We start from the raw sequence: 22,936 nt of genomic DNA on the forward strand, positions 1-22,936 counted from the left end.
TAGGTTGTAACCACAAAGTGCAAAGAAGGTTCAAATACATATGTGTGTGTAGGTGTGTGTGTGTGTGTCAGGAGAGGATGTGGTTTGAACTGAAGTGTATTTGCAGCTGTAGTTCTGGGCTCTGCTCTTCTCTGCTGGTCTGTCTTCAGTGACAGAGGCTTTCAGCTTCGTATTTTCAGTCTTTATTACACATCTTATTGTTGCAACATTTATTTTGTTAACCATAACCATTTGTCCCTTTCCTAACTTCTTCTTTCTTTCTATCTATCTGTATTTCTTCCTTTCTTTGCTTATTTCTGTCTTTGCTTTTGCTTTCCACTTCCACTTTCTTTTTCAGGTTCCATATTTGAAGCCTGACCACTATAGATATATATCTACCATAAAGTCATAGTCAGCTTCAGTATTTTATGTTTTAAAATGAAGATAAAGGACTGAGAACTCAAAAAAAATGTACAATTCTTACATGAATACAGAAGTCAGCCTAGATATGAACAGCAATTATCATTTGCTTATGTTCTCTACTGTCAGGTTTGGACTCTCACTGTGGGTCCTGAAACACACGAGGCGTCCCTCCTGTACAATAATAACATCATGGTTGAAAGGACATTGAGCAGTCACACTGCCAGTGTTTACTTAACGAATGTTTGTACTCTGCGACCGAATCAGACGTCTCTGTAGCGGTTAGTCTGCAGGCTGGAAGTTGAAATCCTGATGAACTACTGCTGTTTAGAATATTTAGGCTAATGAACATTGTGCTCCATAGTGGAAAAGCCTGCATACGTACTGGTAATGTTTCATAAGGAAAGAGTGATTATAGCTGGTGGCAGGTTGTGGCCCTCATGACGCCCTGTGTCGGTTTACCACAGAAGCATCTTTTTTTCTTCTTTTGTGGCCTGACCTTGTTGGTGCAGCTGCAGAAAGAGGAATAGAGGTGAACCTCAGAGGTTCAGAGGGTGATGTTGCCACTCTGGGCACAACGAGGACAGTGTTGGGCAACTGAATGCTGCTCCACCCAAATAAAAACTGAACTGACTCTACCGAAATACAGCATGATATCAGGGGTGTTTGTAACGTGTTTGATACGTTTGATTCATCTGTATCTGAGGTATCAAGCCTTTCAAATAAAGTACATCTATGACCTCCTCAGTGACCTCCCATAGCTCTGTTTGACCTGTTACTGAGCCATGTTAATGACCTAAATGCTGCTTTTCAGCAAAAGAGAACTTTCACTTCTGTTAAGTTTTTCCACTGCAAACAAAACTTTAGAAAGTGTTCAATTCCGATTTTTTTTTTTTACAACTACACTCATCAACCTTGTTCTTTTTTCTTTTCTCCCTAAATAATTTGATTTATTTTACAAAAAAACTAACTTAAAGTCTTGATGATTTACTGCAACGACAATTACATGTTTGCATCTACACTAACTTTGTGCTCACACACACTTCTTCCTCTGGCCAGTTATGTTTTCACAAGAAAAAGAAGATCAGTAAGTTTCAGATGAAAATAAATTTCCAGTATGATGTCATCATTTTTTATAGATGAAGTAACTTTTGAAGGATCGATTTTGCACAAATAGGAATAAAAGTGAAACCTCAGCAACGCATTGAGGGTGAAGTCCAACATTTACTAAGGGCTCATCTAGAGCAAGGTTGAACTGAAACCTGCACAGAAAACTAATCAGTTTGTATTCATGTTGAAAATCATTTGTTAATAACATGGAAAAAGAATTATGAAAACCTAAATCTGATGTCAGGGTTTGCGTTCGTTTTCAGGAATTTCATCGAGAAAACCGCATCATGCGGCGGCGCGGACCCCTGAACATGAACCATTACGCCAACAAGAAGAGCGCAGCAGAGAGCATGCTGGATGTGGCTCTGCTGATGGCTAACGCCTCGCAGCTCAAGGCCGTTCTCGAGCACGGACCGAGCTTCACCTTCTACGTTCCCCTCATCACTCTCCTCAGCATCTCTCTCATCTTACAGGTACTGGTGGGAGTTATGCTCATATTTATAGGTAAGCTGGGGAGTTTTGTTGCCTCGTTTCCGTTTAATCAAGTTGTCATTAGATGTATTTCTCATTATCGATTGAAGATATTTGTATGAAGGCAATTAATGTTAACATACATGGCTCTGAAAATTTATGTGCCGCTATAAATTTCTTGCTTTTCCTTTCAACAAACATTTTAATGTCAGACAACGTTAGCTTGGTTAAAGCTAAAAAGAGTTTTCCGAGGTGTGAACTTTAACTAGGTCACTCCAACACTTCATGGTGTTTCTATTTTTAAGCAGTTGGGTGACATGCCTATGTGCTTTAGAGCACAGTCATGCTCTACAACCCAAGTCTGCTAGAGCTCCAGGTCACAAACTGAAGCCCAGACACTGACCTTTAGGATTTTCTAATAGAACAGGATTCATGTTTTTATCATCCATCCATTTTCCGTCACCCTTGTCCCTCAGTGGGGTCGGGAGGGGTGCTGGTGCCCATCTCCAGCTCACGTTCCGGGCGAGAGGCGGGGTACACCCTGGACAGGTCGCCAGTCTGTCGCAGGGCAACACAGAGACACACAGGACAAACAACCATGCACACACACACACACCTAGGGGCAATTTGGAAAGGCCAATTAACCTGACAGTCATGTTTTTGGACTGTGGGAGGAAACCGGAGAACCCGGAGAAAACCCACGCATGCACAGGGAGAACATGCAAACTCCATGCAGAAAGACCGGGGCCGGGAATCGAACCCAGAACCTTCTTGCTGCAAGGCGACAGCTCTACCAACTGCGCCACTGTGCAGCCATGTTTTTATCAATTACAGCAAATTTTCCAGGTTCGAATGAAGCAAATCAGCCCCAAACTGTCACACCGCTACTATCATGTTTGAAAAATTATTCTTAATTCTAAATGTTGGTCAATACTGAAATGTAATTCATTAATTGCTACAGCAGTTAAATTTGAAAAGCTATCTATCTATTGGTATGTGATATTTTAAAGTTTGTGTGATACTGAATTTTAGATTTTAATTTTGATGACTATAAGTCATAGTCATCAAAATAACAAGAAATGAAGCAATCACTTATTTCACTCTATATTTTATGATTATAAGATAATGTAAGTTTAACTTTCTGAAGTGAGTGAGTGAGTAAAATTTTCACAATGCGTTTTTGAAACAGAGCTGGATTTATTTAATATTATGACTGATCTTACTTTGCTAACCTATTACTCACAAATACCTGTGTGTAAATTAATTGACAAAGATTTCCTTGCTTTAAAATGTGAATATTTTGGATTGACCAAGCAGTAGAATCAGAAGTGGAAAGTTTTAGCGACTCTGGACAGGTGTGAATCCGCCCCAGCTCCCCATCCTGCTCTTTCCTTATCTTATCCTAACAGAAAAAAAAATTGGGGGAGAGGAAGTGAAAGTGGGGGGAGAGGAAGTGTTTATAGAAACCTTACAGGAAGTGGTTGCCTTTACTGTGAGCTGGTTTTGAAAGAGTTCTGTTTACTATCGGCTGCATGTAGTCACAGGAGAGCTGGAGCAGCAAAAGGGAAGTGGAAACACGGGTTCACCCTCTGCTTAAAATGGATCCACATGTTGGATTCCCAGACTAATGAGGCATGTCATCGCCCTTTGGAGGAGTCAGATGGTTATTCCCCATTTACAGGGCTGTCAGATGGTGTTAGTGTTTATCAAATCCTTCATAAATGATTACTTCAAAGGTATGAAAGGAAACTGCCTGTCACTGGGTGCTGCCCCCTAGTGGGAAAATGTAGTTTCTCCAGCTCAGTATAAGCAAAATATTATGCTTTTCTTCTTTTTTTTTCAGTTAAGTGGAATCTGAACGATGAAAGAATGCATCACAAGCTGGACATCTTGGAAAGCTGTGTCATGGCCTTCATCTTTGTCATAGTGGTGGTCAACGTCTTCATCACAGCCTTCGGCGTCCAGCAGCCCCACTCGCAAAATTCACCGCCTTCTTGACGTGCTCCTTGCTCATCAAGACATTATGAGTTTTTATTATTTACAAGTTAAATGGCCATTTTATATAATTGTCTGCTATTGTCTGACTCTGTGTGTTTTGAACAAAATTAAGTGGTTAGTTCTTATTTTCTCATCTGTTACTGGTGCAAAATCATTGTGACCATTTCCTGTCATGTTAAAATATTTTTCATATCGGTTGTTGTATGTATGCATGCCTGCTGCTTATTAATGACGGACTGTATAACCTCAGCAAAGTTAAATTATTCATGAGCCCAGAAGGCTTAATGCAGTACCGTAGCTTTACTGAAGGAGAGGTGTGTTGTTTACAGTTTGAATTTTTTAATAATGATGTGGTATGTGCGTGCTTTTTGAAGTGCTATGCAAAATGCAATATCTTTGACTGTCTTCCATACATTAGGTCAGTGCTTCCCAAACTTTTCAGTGTGAGGCCTGTGAGCCCGAACACTGGTCGAGCGTACATTGTACTGCCTTTTATTTGTTTTTAAGTACTGTTTTTATCTCTTTTAACGGGTATTGGAGACATACAGTTATGTATTTGTTATTTAGTGTTTGAAGAGAATCTCAAGATCCTACACTTACTGATTGGGTCCCTGTGCAAAAAAATAATAATAATTTGAGTTTATTTACTGCATTGTGCAGTTGCTTTGATTAAATGTTTTATTTACTTTTTGTAAACAAACAAAAAAGAACAACCAGGAATATTTTACAGTTTTAAATACTTCTATGCACTGTGACTGCTCATGTACTATATTTTTAAAATAAAAGTAGAAAAGTTTTATTTTCTCTCCTTTGTTTTTATTTACAAAACAAATCAGAGCTTGTACAAATGATAGTACTTGCAAAAGTAAGGCATTTCTACAGTAGACACATCTTGACAAAAGAAGACACAGTGAAGATAAAATTTAGCATTTAAAATATGTCAAAATTGAGGCCACTCTTGAGCATTAGTTTGCGAAGCCCCTCTCAGTGGCTTTAGTTTCTTAAAAAAGAAAAACAACAAAAAGAAACAAACCATGTAAAAACATAATATATTATTGTAATTCATTTTTGCATCCTTAATATTTTTGCAGTGTGACCTATTTCACAAAAAAATCCACAAGACCATATATAGCCGTAGGTTAGGAAAACTACATCAATAGCAGTAATCCACTTCTCAAACCAGGCTTAGAGCTTCATTATAAACACTACTACAGTTTCCCTCGAGAACTATATCACAGCGGGCCAACAGGAAAAGTAAAAAATTTCCGCTCTGTCTAGAGGAAACAAAGTCAACAAAGTGCCAGAAGAGGGCACGTCCTTTCTACAGTTACACATTTTATACAGGAAACATGGTTCTACCCTTTTGAATGTAGATGTTTAAAATTAGCAGAGAAAATGCTATCTGGTAACAAATAAAAAAAAAAAAAAACTTGGTTAGAGATGCCACGAAGTAGGTGGCAATGCCTTAACCGTATATGTGTTGCAGGCCACAAGGGCCAATTCCATCCTTGTCAAGGGGAGTGCTAACCTTCTCTCCTTTCATACAACACACAAATTCCCAGGTTTTTCGTCACTATATATACACCGACCTTCACCGTCAGTTTCACTTACGGTTCTACTTACCGAGATACGAAAACTACAAAATTGTATTACTTTACAGAACAATTAACTCAGAATCAAGATAACTAAAAACAAATTTCATAATTTTGTTTCTTTTTACTATTTTTCCCCAGTAATAACTATACCCATAATGCACTGCGTTCGAAAGCGCGATACTATTGGCGGAGAGTATCACGTGATAACTATTCACGCTTTTACCACATTATTAGTCTAGTAAATACTTCTAGCAATATCTGAAGGTGTTTAGATTTTCACGCTTTAATTCTTGTTTGCTTGAATATGAGAAACAATTTTTAAAGACCCCATGAAATTCAATACAAGTTTAATAATGTAGTTTCCTTCATGTCCACAAGATGGTAATCACGGTACGGAAACAGGTTTGTGACCATCTGGTTTTACTTTTGCTTTATGTTGTTACGCCAATTTTAGCATTTCTTACATATGGTGCCTGGCAAAAGCATCCATGCTACTTGAACTATTCCAAATCTTTTTCATGCTACGATCACAGACTTTTTTTCTTTTCCACCTGTGTGTAATTTAATTTCTATGAATACAGCTGTCCTGTGAAGGCTTTATGGGATTGTTAGAGAACATTAGTGAACAACCACAGTAAAGTATTTAAAGAAGATTTTCATGTAAATCAACATCGCATAAATAGCAAAGCACAATATTATCTGAGAATCGAAAATGTTTGTTGCAATGCAAACCTACAAAGACAAACATTTTATGGCCAACATGCAAAATGTCACAACCAACATGGTGATAGGAGAATCATTATGCAGTGGGGATACTTGTCTTCAGCAGAAACATGAAAGCTGGGTAGAGTTGATGATAGATGGAACAAAAGTCTGGGAGATTGAGAACGAAAACTTGCTAAGGGCTGCAAAAGAAACTGATCAGAGGTTCATCTTGTAGCAGACACATAAACATGCACTTGACAATTTATAGCAAGTCTTAAACTTCTATCCCATCTCACACAACTTGAGCAACTTGGCAAAAAAGAATTAGAAAAATATTTCAATGTCTATTTTTGCAAAGCTGACAAAGACTAGGTTTTTATTGGTAGAAAAAAGTTGAAAGTCATTATAAATATAATTATAAATTATATTGTTTTGGTCTGTCATACAGAATTCCAATAAAATATATAAAATTTGTGGTTGTTCCGAAACATAATATTAAAATGTGGTCTCAATGGACTGTAAATTACATACAGAAATACACTGAGTACAGACTAAACTCAATAACCTAACATTTCATCAACTCAAACACCAACAAAAAAAAATGCAGAGGTTGGTGCTTTTATATAAGAATTCATTATCCCTTGATTGTTTTTAATTAGCATAAAATTAGGTAAATTTATGTATAAAAATAATTTACATTATAGCAATATATAAAGTGTGACCTAAGTGTCAAATGTGTCTCCCCTTGTCATTCAGATCAGTAGCAAAAATAATATGTACTTTTTGCATAGTTCATAATGTGTACAAAATCAGAAAAAAAAAAAAAAAACAGTTTTTTTTTGTAGTGTCAGAAATTCTGATGCACCAAGTATGGAGATTACCCTTATTACTTCATTATGCCCTCTTTGGTGTACCAAATAAGAACCTCCTGCGCTTTTCTCTTCAGACCGAGGGCGGCCATTCCAAGGGCCTGGCTGCCTCCCGACACTTTAGCTTCTACAAGCAGAAAAAGGCACCTTCTTAACATCAAATCAGTTCATTTAGATATATTGTATAACTGGTCATATTAAACAATTTAACTGAAAATAAAATTACCGCCATAGTAATAGAGAAAAGCTATTCCCACAGCAAAGCCGAAACAGCCCAGGAAAAAGAGAGGACCTGCAAAGTGTACATAGGAATACAGAGGTCAGCATTTAGTCAGGTTCTTTTTCCATGATAGATAACATACTATATAAATAATACATTTATTACATTATTAAGAGTTGTTTTACTCTGAAGTTCCTTGACATCTTAAAACAAAGGCAAATTGTAATGTAAAAAATAATTAAAGATATGTAATATCTATAATTATAATTATAGACTGATATTGATTTATCAGTCTATAAAATAACCATTTCAGAAACATAAACAACTTTAGACATTAAGTTCTTCTTCAGAAAATTAAAAAAAAAGGCTGAAAGCCATCAGTATGTGGAATACTAGGTCCTCATAACGTCACGAGGCATAAAAGCAAAAGGCATAGAAATAATTTGTGTGATGAAATACGAGGTTATGTAGCTGCAGCAAATGCTTGTAAAGTGGAATCCTTGTGTCTCCTAACAACAATGCTTACGCAAACTGAAAATGCTAACAACCCAAACACAGAGAGAAAACCTGCATAGGCGTCACATTACCTCTGTCGTTTAGAACGTTTCTCTGTGAGTGGATCTGTGGACTTGTGAGTGGATTGAGAGAATCTGGGATTTGGATGGAACAAAATATTAAAATGTCTCAAGAAATATTTTGGAAACATCTAAACAACTAACTGACATATGACCAAGATGAAATTGTTTTGACAAACCTCTGAGGCGCAGCCGTGTTGGCAAGCTGTAGTATACCTCCTCCACATGGAGGTGGAGCGCTCTGTAAAACTCCCTGCAGGCTTCATCACCTTTCCCCTGGAGATGTGTCAGGAGCTCACCCAGGCGGACGCTTGTTGGTACGTCCAAATTTCTGAACTGACAAACAAATGCACATACTTTTTCTCAGTCGTAATCAAACTGTGGTTTGTGGGCTCTCGTGTCACGCATTCAAATGTTTTAAATATCTGCAGAAAGTCTTAAAATAGCCACTAATTACCAGTTTTACCGAGGTTTATATTAGACATGGCACAGACATACATTTCTTTACTCCCTCCTCTTCAAAATGGAAAACACAACATGCCATCAAATGAGACAGAAAGTGAAATATCTGCATTAATGTAGCTAAAGGTCTTATTATGCCCATACCTACAGTCAGAGCAACATTTAAAAGCAAAAATTGAAACAACTTTATTGTCACCAGGCACAGTGACCAGGATGGAGAAGTCAAAATAAACCATCAATGCTCACTGGGACAGAAGTGAAGCATTTTGGGGTCACACAATGTAATAACAACCAATTGTTTTAAGAATTTTGTATACATTTTCAGTCGTGGTGCAAACAGCCTGGTGTGATTAAGACAGTGAAACGCATCAGTGGGACTTACTCTCGTGGCCTCCTTGTCGGTGAGGATCTGCGGGTAGATTCTGTTGAGCTGCAGGATGAGTTTGTCCACCAGCTCTGTGTCCAGTCTCTGCTCAGCTCTGAGGAAGACAGTGTCCTCTAACAGCTGCTCGCGAAAACTATCTGTCAGTAGCAGAGAATAATAAAATTATCTTTCAGCTGTCAGATAAACTAGCTTTCAATTAAATAAATTTAAAAAAAGCTAAAAGAGAATACATTTGACCATTTTCGAAAGCGTTTTTGTAGCGCGTAAAAGTTTCGTGGGGTATCTGAAGACCTGCCGAATTAAACCTTTATTAAGAAAAAGTTCAGACTCGGGCTCCACTAATGTCAAATGGGGTATTTTGAGAACTTTTCAGAAACCAAAACATTGACATTTCACCGTCTTTGACCAAGCGAGACAAAACGCCACGACGGCACTGGTGCGGTAATGGCCGTCATATGGACGTGACGGACAGGGTATAACATTGCAGACGGGAAGATTCGTGGTAAAACGAACTTTTATTTCGTTTTATTAGTCAAAGAAAGGCACAAACCTCCCATTGTAGAATGAGTCCCCTCTCTGTCCTCTGTTTGGACACACCTTCTGACGTCATCACGTCGCTAAAGCTGTCTTGAACGTCAACGTTCTCCAAAAAAGGGAGACCATTTTCAGCACAACAGCCAGAGGGGGTAAACAGTTCTGTCCATTGCTATAGGCATTTAGTTTTCAAACTAAGCGGATATTCATTTGTTTTTAGTAAAACCTGATCATAAATTGTCAATAAATTTTAAATACATTTTATTTTAGCAGTACTTGACTTTCCTTCATCTTGGGATGGCTATTCGGTAAATATTTGTATATCAGTAAAGTGCAAACAGTCCTTTGAAATACAACTTTTTCTGCTGATTGGTTCTTAGCACTTGTTGATATGTAGTATAAGGTGGGTTAGTTTAAATTTATAAGGCCTCTAGATTTTAATGATTTCATGATTGGGCAAAACAGACAATTATTATCAAGTGGAAGAAGATAATGAATGTTTGCTTGTTTTTTTATTGCAGTGTACATTTTTACATCCTTTTTGTGGAACCACATCTTTTGTGACCCAGCTTTTCTAGGGTCTGAAAGATGTTCACATTCTTTCATTCAAAAAACATTGTAAGATTGAATGGAAAGTACGTGTGAGCAGTAATTTTCAACGTTTTTCCATGGACTCTAAACTGGATTTAGACCTTTAGAACTTACCTTGATCCAAACCATCCTTTGTCAACGTTTTTTTTTTTTCTTGAATTGCCCTTAATTTGGCTCTCTACAGTTTCTCTGCCAAAAAAAGGGAATCCCACAGCCTAATACTGCCACTACCATGTCTCACCTTTGGCATAGAATGCGTTGAGGATTTCATAGCCTTTGAACTTCACATTTTGTCACACTACAAGCAACTGTGAATGCAACACAAAGCAGTACAAAATCATAAAGAGAAAATGATACAGAATTTTAAATTTCTTTTGACAACTAAATACTTTCACGAAAAACAAAAATTTGCTGAAATTACACCCAGGGACAGCATAAGAAGGGACTAAGCAAATTTACATAACACTTCAAATTTATTTTTGGGAAAAACAAAAATATTTTTTCTTCCCCTTGACAATTATGTGCGTTTTTTGTTGGTTTATAATATAAAGCACTAATAAAACAAACATTGTTATTTGTAACAAAAGGAACAGATGATTAAACTTGAATACTTTGGCTCGGCTGTGTATCCGCATTTTAGGAAATAAACTTTAAAAGTAGCAGAAAATGTTCAGCACTAAAGACTGGAAAGACCAGCAACTCAAATAAACACAAAACTCCTCAGAGCTGTGAAAGTCAGGTTTATTTCTTCACCAGCTATAACTGGAGGTAGTAACAGAAGCCAACAAACAAACTTTGCTAGTACATTTTTGTTTTAAACAAGAGCTCATCCATCATTACTTCGTAACCAGGCAGCTAAATCTGACCTCCCTCATTTACCAAGAGAACAACGAATCCTGTTATCTGAACAGACACAAATAAATACAATTGCAGTCATAACAAAACATGTAAAAATTAATACTTTTAAAAAGCACAAGCACTTTCTTTTTTTTTTTTTTTAATTCAGCCAGGATTGAAAATTGCACTTGTACAAACAAAACACACAATGGCACTGCACTTGACAATGTATGACCAAAATGCTAATACAAAAAGATGTATTAAAAAAGTACTTAAAAACCTCTTCATGAATAAAATCTGAATGAATACTAGTATGTTTTATTAACTTATAAATCTTTAAATAAATTTGCATTAAAATACTGTTCCTCAGTCATTACGAGTTTACTCATGGACTGGCAAAAAATTGGCACAGCTAAATTTTTGCCACATTTTTTGCCAAGCTGATTACAAAACCAAATCTGCTCTCCACTCAATCACCCTACATTAGGGTTATAACAATATGTAACATTATTTCCTGAAAACGCATACCTGGTCAGCACATTGGTTGCTCCGTTACTGGCTTTGATTAAAAAAAAAAAAAAACAGATCAAGGCGAAAGAAAACAGGGCTTGTGAAACTCCTTCGTCTCTCTCGTTCAAATTTTACCCAATAGGACAAATAGTTTTGTTTTTAAAAACCAGCAATCTCCTACTTTACTGCTAAAAATAAATTAGGTTACGATATATTCAGAGAGCTCAATGTTTGACCAGGGAGCAGGTGGGACAGCATACATCTCAGTTAAACAATACTGAATAACACAAACATAATTTAAAGAAGGAATCTGTTAGGAGGAATAAGTAATAAAAAGTGCTCAGTTGTGGTAACAGACAAACGTAATCAGTGAGGAATCCATCTCTGCCCTTCCCCTGGTTCAGCAATCAGTGGTGCATTTACTTGGAAGACTGATGAAATCCAAAGGGACGCTGGTGCGTCGAGTCGCTTTCCTCGCTCACATTGTGACAAAAACTACATTAAGTGTTGCGGCACTCTGCTATAATGTTCTTGGCAAATACTGGTGGTTGAGTTCTCGACTTTGCACAGATGCAACCTGGAGTGTGTCAACCGTCACACTGACAGACTTTTTTCTTTTAAGGTCACTTGTCTTGACGGGTTTACTGCAATGGAAAAGAGAAAATGATCAGCGTTTCAGCTTCTACAGACATCTGAAGTTTAAGAATAAAATGGAGATATCTACTGGAGATATCTGAGGCAAACAAATAGGAACGCGAGGAAATAACTGATTTTATTACAAAACAAGAATTACAAAAAGATTTAGGAAATGAATCACTGCATTTTGTAGAGTAACTAATGACTTCTGTGCAACTACAAGGCTTTCATTCAATTGAATGTATTACTGAAAAGTTGCTCTACTTTATCCTTTTTCTTTTTAGAGCACACATTTGTTACAGAACATGCTGGGTGAGAAAATAATGGCAATATTTTAGAAATCTATGGTCATGATCTACTTACTGTGGAAAAAACACAGTAATGCTATCCATATTAATCATTTCAGCTGTTGAAAAACACAGTCTGTAATGAAAACTATCTGTAATTGAAAAGCACCTAAAATTGCTCGTTATATTACAGTACATATTTCAGTGATTTTAGTTTTGTGTTTTACTCTCACTTGATCCTACTGTACTTTTAGCTCTTATTTTCAGGTTTAATTTAATTTTTAACCCTCTTTAAATACATGAGGTCCAGTTCCAGCCTACTTTTCTTACGGATTATATTTTAGAGATCATCTGAAATAGATTCAGAACTAAATGTTAGTCAGAAAATTAGCAGTGTGCTTATTTAAAAGTTGTTTTAAGTATTATAAACTTTATAAATGCAGATTTAAAAGCAACTGTTGTTCCTTCACCCTGTAAGTAGATGCTGTATGTTCTAGTAAATAGATAAATATTCAAACCCAACAGATGATTAATAATTGCAGAAAAAGATCAGGAACCTGGTGTTAGAAGTTTTAGCTACAACAAAGATGGTCAAGCAGAAGAAATAACATCTTAAGCTCTGGAAATGCAAAAAGCATCTCATTTGCTGCGAGTCCTGCAGTTTACCATCTGACTTACATGGTGGCCGGAGGAAGCTCCCTTTCCCTTTGCTTTGCCCTTTCCTCCGGCCGCTGTCGCACTGTTGCGGCGTGCCTGCTCGTGGTCGAACTCCAAATCCTCGAGGCGCTGAGTTAAAGCCAGTTTCTGCTGAATAGCCATCCGTAACAGTGAGTTCAGCGTCTTCTTCTCGTCCTCGGCTGCAGCCAGCTGCCTCTGCATGTCATCCAGCTGGGTCACGTACTCGTCGCATCTGAGAGAGAAGCAGAAGAAGAGGTTTAGAACGACGTAGGAGAGGGGAGGGGAGAAAAAAAGAAGATGGCATGGATGCACATTTCTGCCACTAGGGGGAGTAACGTGGCTGAAGTGGTTATTTTATTCCCAAGACAACTTTTCCAGATGGAAGGATGGATTTCCTGCAAGCTGAGTCAGTATTACATCAGACTGCTCCCACAATGCTTTGTGTCTTCATAGATAGAAAGACAAAATAATTATAAAGGAAAAGCAACATCAGGAAATGCAGAGGTGCTAAATAAGAACTACTATGTCATCTGGAGCTGCTTTTAAAATTAAAATGATGACAATATGCATGCGTGCTGTTGGCAAGTCTCATGATTTTCCTTCATGTTTGGGTTGAACAGGGAAAGTTACCGGTGCCACTTAACAAATCAGAATATCTAAAAGCTTATTCATTTATAAAAAGGAAACTTTAGAGAATGAATTTTGATCATTCTGGTGCCTCCCACACTCCAAATAAAAAGCAAAATTTACTTGAATCTAAAAAAGCAACAGTCTTTCTTTTTCTCTTCAGTGCAAGTCAAACTTAACATAACATTTTTGTTCAGGAGTGGATTAAAACAACGATAGCTCATGTCCCGCTTTGATTCACAATCATCTCAAAGGTTCAGTTATTCCTGTTCCTTGTGCACCTTTTGCCACCCCAGTTTTTTCTTCCACTCAATTTCACATTAATGTACATGTATAGCGCTCTCAGAACACCATGTTTATTTTTTTTGCCAAATCTTATTGTGGCCAACTTTCTTTCCTCAGTCAGAAGTCTACCCCAAAACTGTGAAGGACAGAAGACGCCTCTCATTTTTCATTAATCTTTTTAAAATTCAAATTTCCTTAGAAAGTGAATTTGGGGTTTTCATGCACGCAAAGCCTACAATTATTAACCTTAGCAGACCTACAGAAAATTGTTGCCAAATACTACTGAGTGTAATAAATCAATATCAGAGTTTCACTTTTGCAATAATTTAGTGACGTATTAACTAATTATCTTTTCAATTATATTACCATCTGTCTGAGGTATGCTATGGTCAAAAGTAATAGTTTGTCCAGTTTGTTTTAATATGTTTATACTCTCTTCTGCTAAGAAGTTGTAAGGATCTTATACGACTGCCTTCGTGTTGCTCAGAGTCACATTTTACCTTGTAGCAAACATGGCCCGAAGAGAGGAGAACGTAGCTGCGTCCTCCTTTAGAGCCTTGAGTTCATTCCGGAGTTTCATCATCGTCTCGGTAACCATGGCCTTCTCACTGTCGTATTTGCTCTTGAGGTTGGCCAGGGCGACTTCTGCTGTCTAAATGGACATTTTACATTTACATTAATTACTTGCAATTCTGAAAACTGACAAGACAGTACATGAGACAGATGGCAAATGTAAAACCCTTCTCTGACCTGTTTGTTGGCCTTGAGCACAGCTCTGAGAGTGGCAATTTGTTCCCTTTTGGTGCTGAGAAGCGACTTGAGTTTGAGAATCTCCTCCATGCAGGCCTCTTTGTCTTTGTCTGCCACGGCGCTCAGCTCCAGGTTGGCGAGCCTCTGATGGGACAGCTCAGTGGTCCGGTCCACCGCCTGCTGCAGGTGGCGGATCTGGTCCCTGATGATGGCTACCAGGTTGTAGATGTTCATGGGCTCGGGGCGATGCTCTGGAGCTGCAGCAGTCACCACAATGCTGCAGGACTCGGACTTTCCATTGTCGTTCTCACCCATCAGCCCGCTGGTCAGAAGAACAGTCTGCTGCTGCTCCTTCCCTTCCTGCCCTCGTCTCACCAAGGCTTTGCCGTCTTTGTAGTAGTCAAGCATGACCCGGTTGGGAGTCTCATTGTTGCACATGCACACGTGGTTGTACAGATTGGCCAGCTCTTCACTGAAAGCTATGAGCTCATCCTGGGCGACGTTGAGGCTTCCGAGGGATTCTCCTGCAGCTGCCGTGGCCAGACGGAGCTCCTTCTCCAGGCGGGACACCTCCGCTTTATCCGCTTGGTTAATCCTCTCCAAAGAGAACAGCTTTGACCTGAGGTCTTGGACGTCGCTCTCCAAACGCGCTCGCTCATCTTCGTACTTGGTTCGACACTCCTCGTACTGAGCCCTCAGTGTCTTCAGCTCCTGCCTCAGTTCTCCGGCTTCGGAAACGGCCACGGTGTACTTGCACTGCAGGATCTCCGGCCCGTTGATGTCCAGCTCGTAATAATCTCCGTCGTCGTGGCTGTCCCTGTCTTTCTCGGTGTCGAGGGCAGACTGGCGCTCCTTGCTGGCCTGGAGTTTCCGCATGGCGCTTAGGTTTTCAGTCAGCCTGTTGACGGTCTCCTTCTGCTCGGACACCGTGCCGTAGGCCTGCTCCAGCTGCTTCTGGCTCTCCTGCAACGAGTTCATCAGGGCCATCTTCTCCCGCTCCACCTGACGCACAAACAAAATAAACCTCTTAAATGACACGGGTCACCATTTCTCTTAATAAATATCTATTCAATCCTATATGAGAAAGTTTGTGTTACCAACCACTGGTTAGAATCTGCTCAGTCTCATAACACAAACTTAATTCAGTCAAGATCTTTTTCAATCATTCTTGTTGAGATTTTTAGTTTCTCAATACGTTATCGAACTGTTCTGTTATTCATTTTTGATTAAATAAGCCAAAAAAAAAACATGGCTTATTTAACATGCTGCTTTAGGAGAAAATAAAACAATTACACTCAAGGTGCATCTCAGCATCTAATACCTGAGCAAGCTGTTGCTTCAGCTTCTGTATCTCAGAGATGTTGAGCTCACTCAGTAGATCATCCACCAAGCTAGGAGCCGGCTTGAAGGCCTCTCCTCTCTTGTTCACCAGCGTTCGGTTGTCCTCGTCGCTGTCGCCCATCTTCACCAGGCCGTTCTCGAAGCCTCTGAGCAGATCGTCGTTGTCAGGCTCGTGGATGGTGGAGGGATCCTCGTGGAGTTTTGGGTTATCGATGGAGATATTAAAAGAGCTGCTGTACACGGACCCCCCAATGGTCATGTAGTGGGAGAGCTCTTTGCGCAGCGTGGCCTTCTGCTCGCGCTCCGTTTTAATCGTCTCTAAGGCTTCTGTGAGCTGCCGCTCTGCGATTTCTCTCAGACGCATAGCATCCTCCAGCTGGCTTTGGACACACTGGGAGTCCTCCTCCAGCCGACGGATCTCATGCTTAAGACCTTCGAACTCCACCTGTGCACATTGTCAAAATACATAAAGCAATAGTTTCACTTTGCTGAGTGGAGTTTTCTGTAATTGTGCCGACAGGCAAAATGAACTTCAGCGTATTCCAAAAACAACAACAGAAGGATTAAAGATTTTTAGATGGGGAGTGCAGGAGAAAAAACACACCAAGTAAATCATGTCTAAACTTTGTTTTAAATGTCAAATTATTTGTGCATCAACATTTTTTCATGGTGAGAACAGAGACACTATATGCTAATTTCTCCACTTTTAGCTAGTGGGGGAAATAAATTCAATGCAAAAAATAATTGTGAACAAAATCAGGAGAGTTTGCACCCTGCAATGAATCAACACTTTCAAATATCCCTGCTCTGACATCTGACCAGGATAGAGAAAACAGAAAAAGGATCTTTGAAGATTGCCATCATTTCTACTCTGTAAAATCCCTCCAGGTCGTCCGTTTAAACTCCTCAGGTTTTCAATAGGATTTCTGTTTAGGGACTGAGACGGCATGGCAAAAATGTGGGTTTGTTGCCAGGCAAGGCGTTTAGAGATACCAAGAAACGTGCAATATGTGGTTCAGCTAAAACTGTTTTCTCTTAATGCAGAATTTGTTTCCTTCACTGAACTCAAGTTAAAAGGTCTAAAAAATTTTAAACCTCTCTCACCAGGTTACTATCAAATTTGTCTAACAATGCACATATTTCTTATATCATAAATTCTACCTCCGAACATTTGATGAAACCAGTTTATTTAACAACATAAGACTATAAGCATCTGCTTTATTTCTGTAGTAGCCGATGTGTGTCACCGTCTTAGTCATAACACAGCAAAAGAATCAGATTCACGTACAAGAACTTCATGACCATCGTCCATTTTTGGCACTTTGCTCGTCTCACCTGGTTCTGCCGCAGAACAGACACCTGTTTCTGCAGGGAGATGTTCTCCTCCTCCAGCTCAGTGTAGTCCTGGAGAAGTCGAGCTTCCCGAACTTTATACTCTCTGATGTCGTCTCGAAGCTGAGCCCGCTGCAGCTCTGCCACATCTGAATTCTGGACAGGAAAGGTGTCAGAACAGGAATAACTTTATGTTTCTGCAGCTGGACACTGGATATACTTTAGTTATTGTGGGAACTATCAACTCATTCCAGGTCAAATTAGGATCAGCGTGTAACACAGAGCACAGGTCAAGACTTGGAGAGGAAATGACATCAGGAGGACTCCGTCCACTTAATAACTCAGGCTACAAAGAAACTTTTGAGGACATCCTCTGTTTTACTAACTATGGAGCATTACGTCATATTTCCTCCTGGACAAATTCAGAACTGACCCCTTTCTTGTTGCAAACACCACTACCTGGCTAGGGAGGAAATTACTGCCTTACAATACAAATAAATAAATCTTGAAAACATCGATCCCATTTTGTGAACTCAAAATGCATTTCTGTCAAACTGCTTTTATTTTGATTGCCAGAATATTCTCCAGGAATTATTCCTAAGGGGAGGAATAACTTTTCATTCACAATGTACCTTTTCCTCACAGGAGCCAGGAGCTGAAAAAAAAGGTTCTGGGAAAGAGATTTTCTTCACCGGTGAAGCACTTTTCAGATTACTGGTTAACGACGGGCAGTAGCCGACCCAAATGGACAGAACTGAGAAGTTATTTAATGACTAATCTAACACACAGCACAACACAAAACATGCTAATTGAAAAGTTTTAATGCATTGAGTTGCTCTGTGTTCTCTTATTGAGATGGACAATAAGATGCAGCAGCTGATTGTGATTCCACCTGTACAGTGAATTAAATCAACACGGTTAAAATCAATGGATAAGAAGGAGATTTAATAAAAGGCCATGCTTGAAACACTCCATTCTACAACAAAAAAAAAAAAAGGGAGAGGTTTACCTCTCTCATTTCGAGAGCAACGGCAGACAGGCGATCATTTTCTGCTTGAGCACTTAAGAGGGACGCTTTGGCCTGTCGGAGCTCATTCTGCAACTCCAGGACCTTCTGCTGGTACAGAGCTTCTTTACTGGCAGACTCCAGTATCAGCGACTCCTCCCTGCTCTCCCCATCTGCTGCCACCTTCCTGTGGGTAGAATGAGCCTGTCCAAACGCCTGAAGACAGACCAACACAGGAAGCATGGAAACAAGCCGATTTCATCAAGGATTAAAAAACCGAAAGCCGTTTTAAGTTGCAGATTTAGTTGTACATTCAAAAAAAAAAAAGTATTTATTAGTAAAACATGGAAGTGTTTAAATTCATTGGTGCCAAGAAAAGCAAACCTACTTTTTCAGTTTTATTGTCTTAAAATTTGAAATCAAACATATTTATGAAATCTAACATTTTTTTTGATACTTTCTGCTTCTTTATTTCTAAGGTCACCATTTCCTCAATTATGTAGACGGACGAACAAAAAAAATGATTAAAAAACCCCGCAAGATTTCACTGGACAAGCTTTAACTGGACAAATCAATTTTGTAAAAATGTCCTTCACATAGAAGAATATAATGTTTTATTTTTCGAAAATGACATATAATCACGATGCACAAGTACTCTTCACAAACTGTTTTCTGTAACTTTTCGCCCAATTTAGTGCAGTCCCCTTGGTCCCATATTGTTCCAACTTACTGACTAAAATGCTGTGATTTATAATCAAATGCTTTTCTGAGATCAATGAACACACCCACACATTTATTTTATCTATAGAGTTAGTAGTATCCTCAATAAGTTTAATTAGTGCATGTGATACTGGTCGTTTACTTCAGACGTGATTTGAGGAACAAGCAGCGGCCTGCTGTCACTGTTGGTGCTGCTGAGGCGATGACTCCAGACCAACAGTCAGTCATAAGACACGATGTCAGTGACGACAACAATAAGCCGCTTAATTATTAGAGCGTGATGAGCAATGGAATAACCTAATGTGGATGTAACTCAACAAGAGCTTACATCTCTAAAGTTGTCACTCATAGAAAGTCTCAGAAGAGGGAAAAAAAAAACTAAGTTCCTCATTTTGACTTGATATTTAGCCCACTTAGTAAGAATGTATCAAACATATTTGGTATCAATAATGTTTGCTCTGACCACTGTGACAAAGATCTAGAAAACATTTAAGCTTCTGACTGCAAGTGAAACGGCTCACAATGAGCAATTCCCAACGCGGAGAAGTGGCGTGCGTTGGACGAGCTGGAGGACAGTAAAACTGAGCCATTACGCTGAATAATTCAGAGTGAGCAACATTCAGAAACTAGCAAGTACAACAGCTAAAAAAAGCCAAAGTGGAAGTCCTTCGGGGAGCAGTTCCTCTACTGACAGCGTGGCTAGACGCTCCAAGAACACTCAGAGGGGAAAACCGAACTTCTCCTTCTAAAACATGGTGTGATTTTTCCCACAAGTTGGGATCTTAGATGCCAAGTAAGCAAAGACATAAGAGGCGTTGATGTCTTTTTGCTTTGGGTTCACAGCAAACACAACTTATTAATCTATCCAGATAATGGAAACAAAGTAAAATCAATTATTTCCATTTCAGGAACAACACATTTATTTAGATTGCTTCTGGCCAACATTTGCTGTCTTGGCACTGTGACAAATGATATTTTAATGACTTTATCACCTTCATACCTTCTAAATCGTATGTTGATTTAAACAAGTGTCACCAGTTATATCACTGCCATAGAGAGCCTCAATGAACATTACTCAAATAATTAGCAAACACTGGTGGTTGTCCAGGCAATTCATTATGTGCAGTGATATTTAGATAATAATGAAAATATTGTGCAGCCTTATCTATCACACCACTTTCCTGTAGGCTGTGAATTCAAGGCATGTACTGTTTGTATTTAATTTAACTCATAAACATAACTTATATTTTAAGAACATTTAAACCTGTAAAATAACAATAATGATAACAGTAACAACAATTACTGTTATCATTTCAACAATAATAAGTTGTAAATGCCATAGGAAATATAAATAATTACTTATGCTATGAAAATTACTGATGGATTTCTTAAGAAACAAAATGTAACGTATCTCATTGTCAGAATGTAACATTCAAGCTTAAATTGAATTTGTATGCAGGTTGAAATCGTCTTTGCTTCTAATAAATGCTTCTATTTTTAAGCGATCAAAACTTTTAAAACTCAATAATCTGAATTTTATTCTAGTTTCATTGTCAAAGCAGAACGTTTACTAAAGATTAGCTTAGTGAATGTAATCCAGAATTATTTTTAGTGATTTTAAGTCACAGGTTTCAGTGTAAATTGAGGGATATATTTTGCACAGAATTTCAGCTTTCAAACACTTCCAGCTGTCCTATATCATTATATTTTTTCTAGTTAAAGAAAATTTTGCTATCGTGATACCTACTTTAGTATCTGCAGCTGCTGTTTGCTGTGATTGTATTTTAACCCTGAAGTGAGTTGTGCATGCAGGAAAAACATTGAAGTTTTCTGTAGTTATGAGCTGGAAATGTTCATCTAAACAACCCTTTGAAAAAAAAGAAGAAAGGGGAAGTGGATAAAACCTGATTAGGAGATATTATCTCACCAAAAGATTTACTTGTCAGTGCTCAAAAGGAAATGTCTGCAGCATGTTTGTATTTTCAACCACCATCAGACTGTTCTTCAGAACTCGACCCCACAACAAAACAACAAACTAACTTTGCAAATACAATAAGTTACTGATACTTAAGTTACTGAGATTTATTTGACTAGAGGGCTTTGGTTTTTACATACCAAGGGCAAGTGTGGGCAAGAGACCAAGATGTTGCTTCTTTGCCTAGTTTTATAGCATAAGAAAAACACCGTTTAGCGGATCCTAACCCAGCTGACCTGCTAATAACCATGATTATTAACACATGCGCAGAACATTTAAACCACTATGTGCGATATTAACCAGGTTAACGTGCCTCCCGGTCACAGTTAGGGTTACCTCCGACAGCCTGCCAGCACTTAAACATATCCGTCTGCGTGGCTTAGACCTCAGCTTACCTCCTTCAGCTGATCCAGCTCCTGTCGGACCGTCTCGTATTCCGCCTCCATCTCATCGAATCGCTGCTTGAGCTGCTGCTTCTCCTCCAGGACGGCCAGCCCGTATTCCGCCGCCTGGATCTTTTCGTGAGTTGTCTCTCGCAACTCGCGGGTCAGACGGTCCACCTCGACTCGGAGCCACTGCGGCCCAGCTTCGGTCACCAGCACCGCCTCGGGATAGTCCTGCTCCTCCATAGACATCTTGGCGAACCGCCGATTCAAACCGTGACGGAACCCAGCCCTGACTTAACGGGAGCAGCCCAAGGAAAAAAAAAAAAATCTCGGAACGCCGCAAATCACTGTCCTCTTTGTTTGAACCGCATTGTCGCGGTTTGAATGGCGTTTTGCTCCTTCTGCTTTTTTCCCCCAGTCACAGACGTCGAAATGCGTTTAAATTAAATAGTTTTGTCATTCTCGATGACTTTCCTCAGTATCTTCATGAGGCAGCCAGAGGAAACTTCAGTTGAGATCATCGATTGGAAAAAGCTCTCCGCACAGCTTTCAAATCTACGTGACTGTAGAGGGAATTGTAGTTTTGAAGGAAATGCTAATGTCACATTGACGGTCTGGTACAGCTGCGACGTTGACTTCAACTACCAGAGTGCATAGCGTGACTTCCAGAGGATACGTACTGACAACATAAGTTAATTCAAGGCTGCCATCTAGAGGTTTTACAATGAAACTACATCTATATCCACGAAACGGGTAATGCGTTAATTTCATCTACAGTTTAAAGGTCGAAAACAAAATATCTACATCCAACTCAGAGCTGCCTTACTAATTCCTCTGAACGTAATCATAGTTAAGTTTTAAGAGACATTTTAATGGGAGGTTTAAAGGTAGAAAGACAGCACAAGTGTGCCTTTGAATGTTGCAGAGCGCCCCCATATGGTGAGAAATACAAAGAAAACTTTGACCTTTCAAGACCGCCATATGCAGAACCTGAGTTATTTTTCTAATGGCGAGATATGTTCAGGCTTATAAATCTACAGTTAGACTTAAAAAAAATAAATAAATACAGGAACTACAGCAGAGCGTAAAACCCTGTGTGCATGGCTTAATAATAGCAATAGTTATAAGTGGACTAAGTTGACTGGTTGTGGCTTATACCTACAGTAAGCAATTTGTTTTTTTTTTCAACAGAATGTATTCTGTTATACTAAAACATGAAAAACTTACTATTTGATTTCCCTCCAAAGTCTTGATTTAAAAATATCAAAATTGTGAAGTAAATGTGAAAGCAAAACAACCTGATGGGTTGGGACTTTCCTTTTGTCCCAACCCATGACTGAGTGGTTGAACCGGCTTCAGGAAGTTGTCAAATAAATGTTGATTGTATTGCTGTTGTTGTACCTGCTTGGAGAGCTCTCCCAGCTACAGCTGAGCTTACATGGTATGTACACCTGTTCGCAAAGGTTTTTGCCATGATCTTAAACCTGTGTTAATGCTAAGCTATTTTCAGTGTCTTTATCTAAATTTTAGTATTTTATTGCTTTACACTCAGCTCCCTCAGTCTTCGGCAGCGCTGTGATTGTTTTTTTTTTATTATTATTAGTAAATCATGTTTTTGTTTCACCTTTTTAGGAAAATGAAGGAACTCCTAT

The 22,936-nt window shown here is 38.9% G+C and overlaps 3 protein-coding genes across 4 annotated transcripts in view; 1 reads left to right on the forward strand and 2 right to left on the reverse strand.

Moving 5' to 3' along the window:
• The window catches only part of ninj1 (ninjurin 1), an 11,438-nt gene extending 6,661 nt beyond the window's left edge, over positions 1–4,777 (forward strand). Inside the window, exons 2-3 of the mRNA XM_015028725.1 lie at positions 1,773–2,013; positions 3,824–4,777. Coding sequence (XP_014884211.1) covers positions 1,773–2,013; positions 3,824–3,978 — 396 coding nt within the window. The 3' untranslated portion in view covers positions 3,979–4,777. The remainder of the gene's footprint in view (positions 1–1,772; positions 2,014–3,823) is intronic.
• card19 (caspase recruitment domain family, member 19) lies at positions 4,775–9,429 on the reverse strand. Its single transcript, XM_015028724.1, has 6 exons — positions 9,340–9,429; positions 8,787–8,926; positions 8,122–8,278; positions 7,955–8,017; positions 7,374–7,439; positions 4,775–7,274 (listed from the first exon to the last, which is right to left on the reverse strand). Exons 1-6 carry the CDS (start codon positions 9,344–9,346, stop codon positions 7,165–7,167), a joined length of 543 nt encoding a protein of 180 aa, XP_014884210.1. The 5' UTR covers positions 9,347–9,429; the 3' UTR covers positions 4,775–7,164.
• Positions 9,430–10,634: 1,205 nt separating this feature from the next.
• bicd2 (bicaudal D homolog 2 (Drosophila)) lies at positions 10,635–21,557 on the reverse strand. Of its 2 annotated transcripts, none has more exons than XM_015028728.1 (8): positions 21,294–21,557; positions 18,207–18,419; positions 17,201–17,353; positions 15,846–16,310; positions 14,525–15,526; positions 14,275–14,426; positions 12,863–13,094; positions 10,635–11,905 (listed from the first exon to the last, which is right to left on the reverse strand). In XM_015028728.1, exons 1-8 carry the CDS (start codon positions 21,531–21,533, stop codon positions 11,903–11,905), a joined length of 2,460 nt encoding a protein of 819 aa, XP_014884214.1. In that variant the 5' UTR covers positions 21,534–21,557; the 3' UTR covers positions 10,635–11,902. The 2 variants fall into 2 exon arrangements, with proteins under 2 accessions (XP_014884214.1, XP_014884213.1); XM_015028727.1 differs by having other exon boundaries at positions 12,851–13,094.
• Between the last annotated feature and the right edge of the window lie 1,379 nt (positions 21,558–22,936).

The sequence above is a fragment of the Poecilia latipinna genome, unplaced genomic scaffold (genome assembly GCF_001443285.1).
Source record: "Poecilia latipinna isolate Pla-1442-1.1 unplaced genomic scaffold, P_latipinna-1.0 Scaffold133, whole genome shotgun sequence".
In the NCBI taxonomy this organism is placed as follows: Eukaryota; Metazoa; Chordata; class Actinopteri; order Cyprinodontiformes; family Poeciliidae; genus Poecilia; species Poecilia latipinna.

What these genes read in the sequence shown, in the direction of transcription:
- bicd2 (XM_015028727.1), bottom strand. Translation starts at nt 21,533, where the DNA reads ATGTCTATGGAGGAGCAGGACTATCCCGAGGCGGTGCTGGTGACCGAA. An exon ending in CTGTTCTGCGGCAGAACCAG is followed by an intron (nt 16,311 to 17,200) that starts GTGAGACGAGCA and finishes CAATGTGCACAG; the next exon opens with GTGGAGTTCGAAGGTCTTAA. An exon ending in TGAAGCAACAGCTTGCTCAG is followed by an intron (nt 15,527 to 15,845) that starts GTATTAGATGCT and finishes TTTGTGCGTCAG; the next exon opens with GTGGAGCGGGAGAAGATGGC.
- card19 (XM_015028724.1), bottom strand. An exon ending in AAACGTTCTAAACGACAGAG is followed by an intron (nt 7,440 to 7,954) that starts GTAATGTGACGC and finishes TACACTTTGCAG; the next exon opens with GTCCTCTCTTTTTCCTGGGC. An exon ending in TTTTCTCTATTACTATGGCG is followed by an intron (nt 7,275 to 7,373) that starts GTAATTTTATTT and finishes TTCTGCTTGTAG; the next exon opens with AAGCTAAAGTGTCGGGAGGC.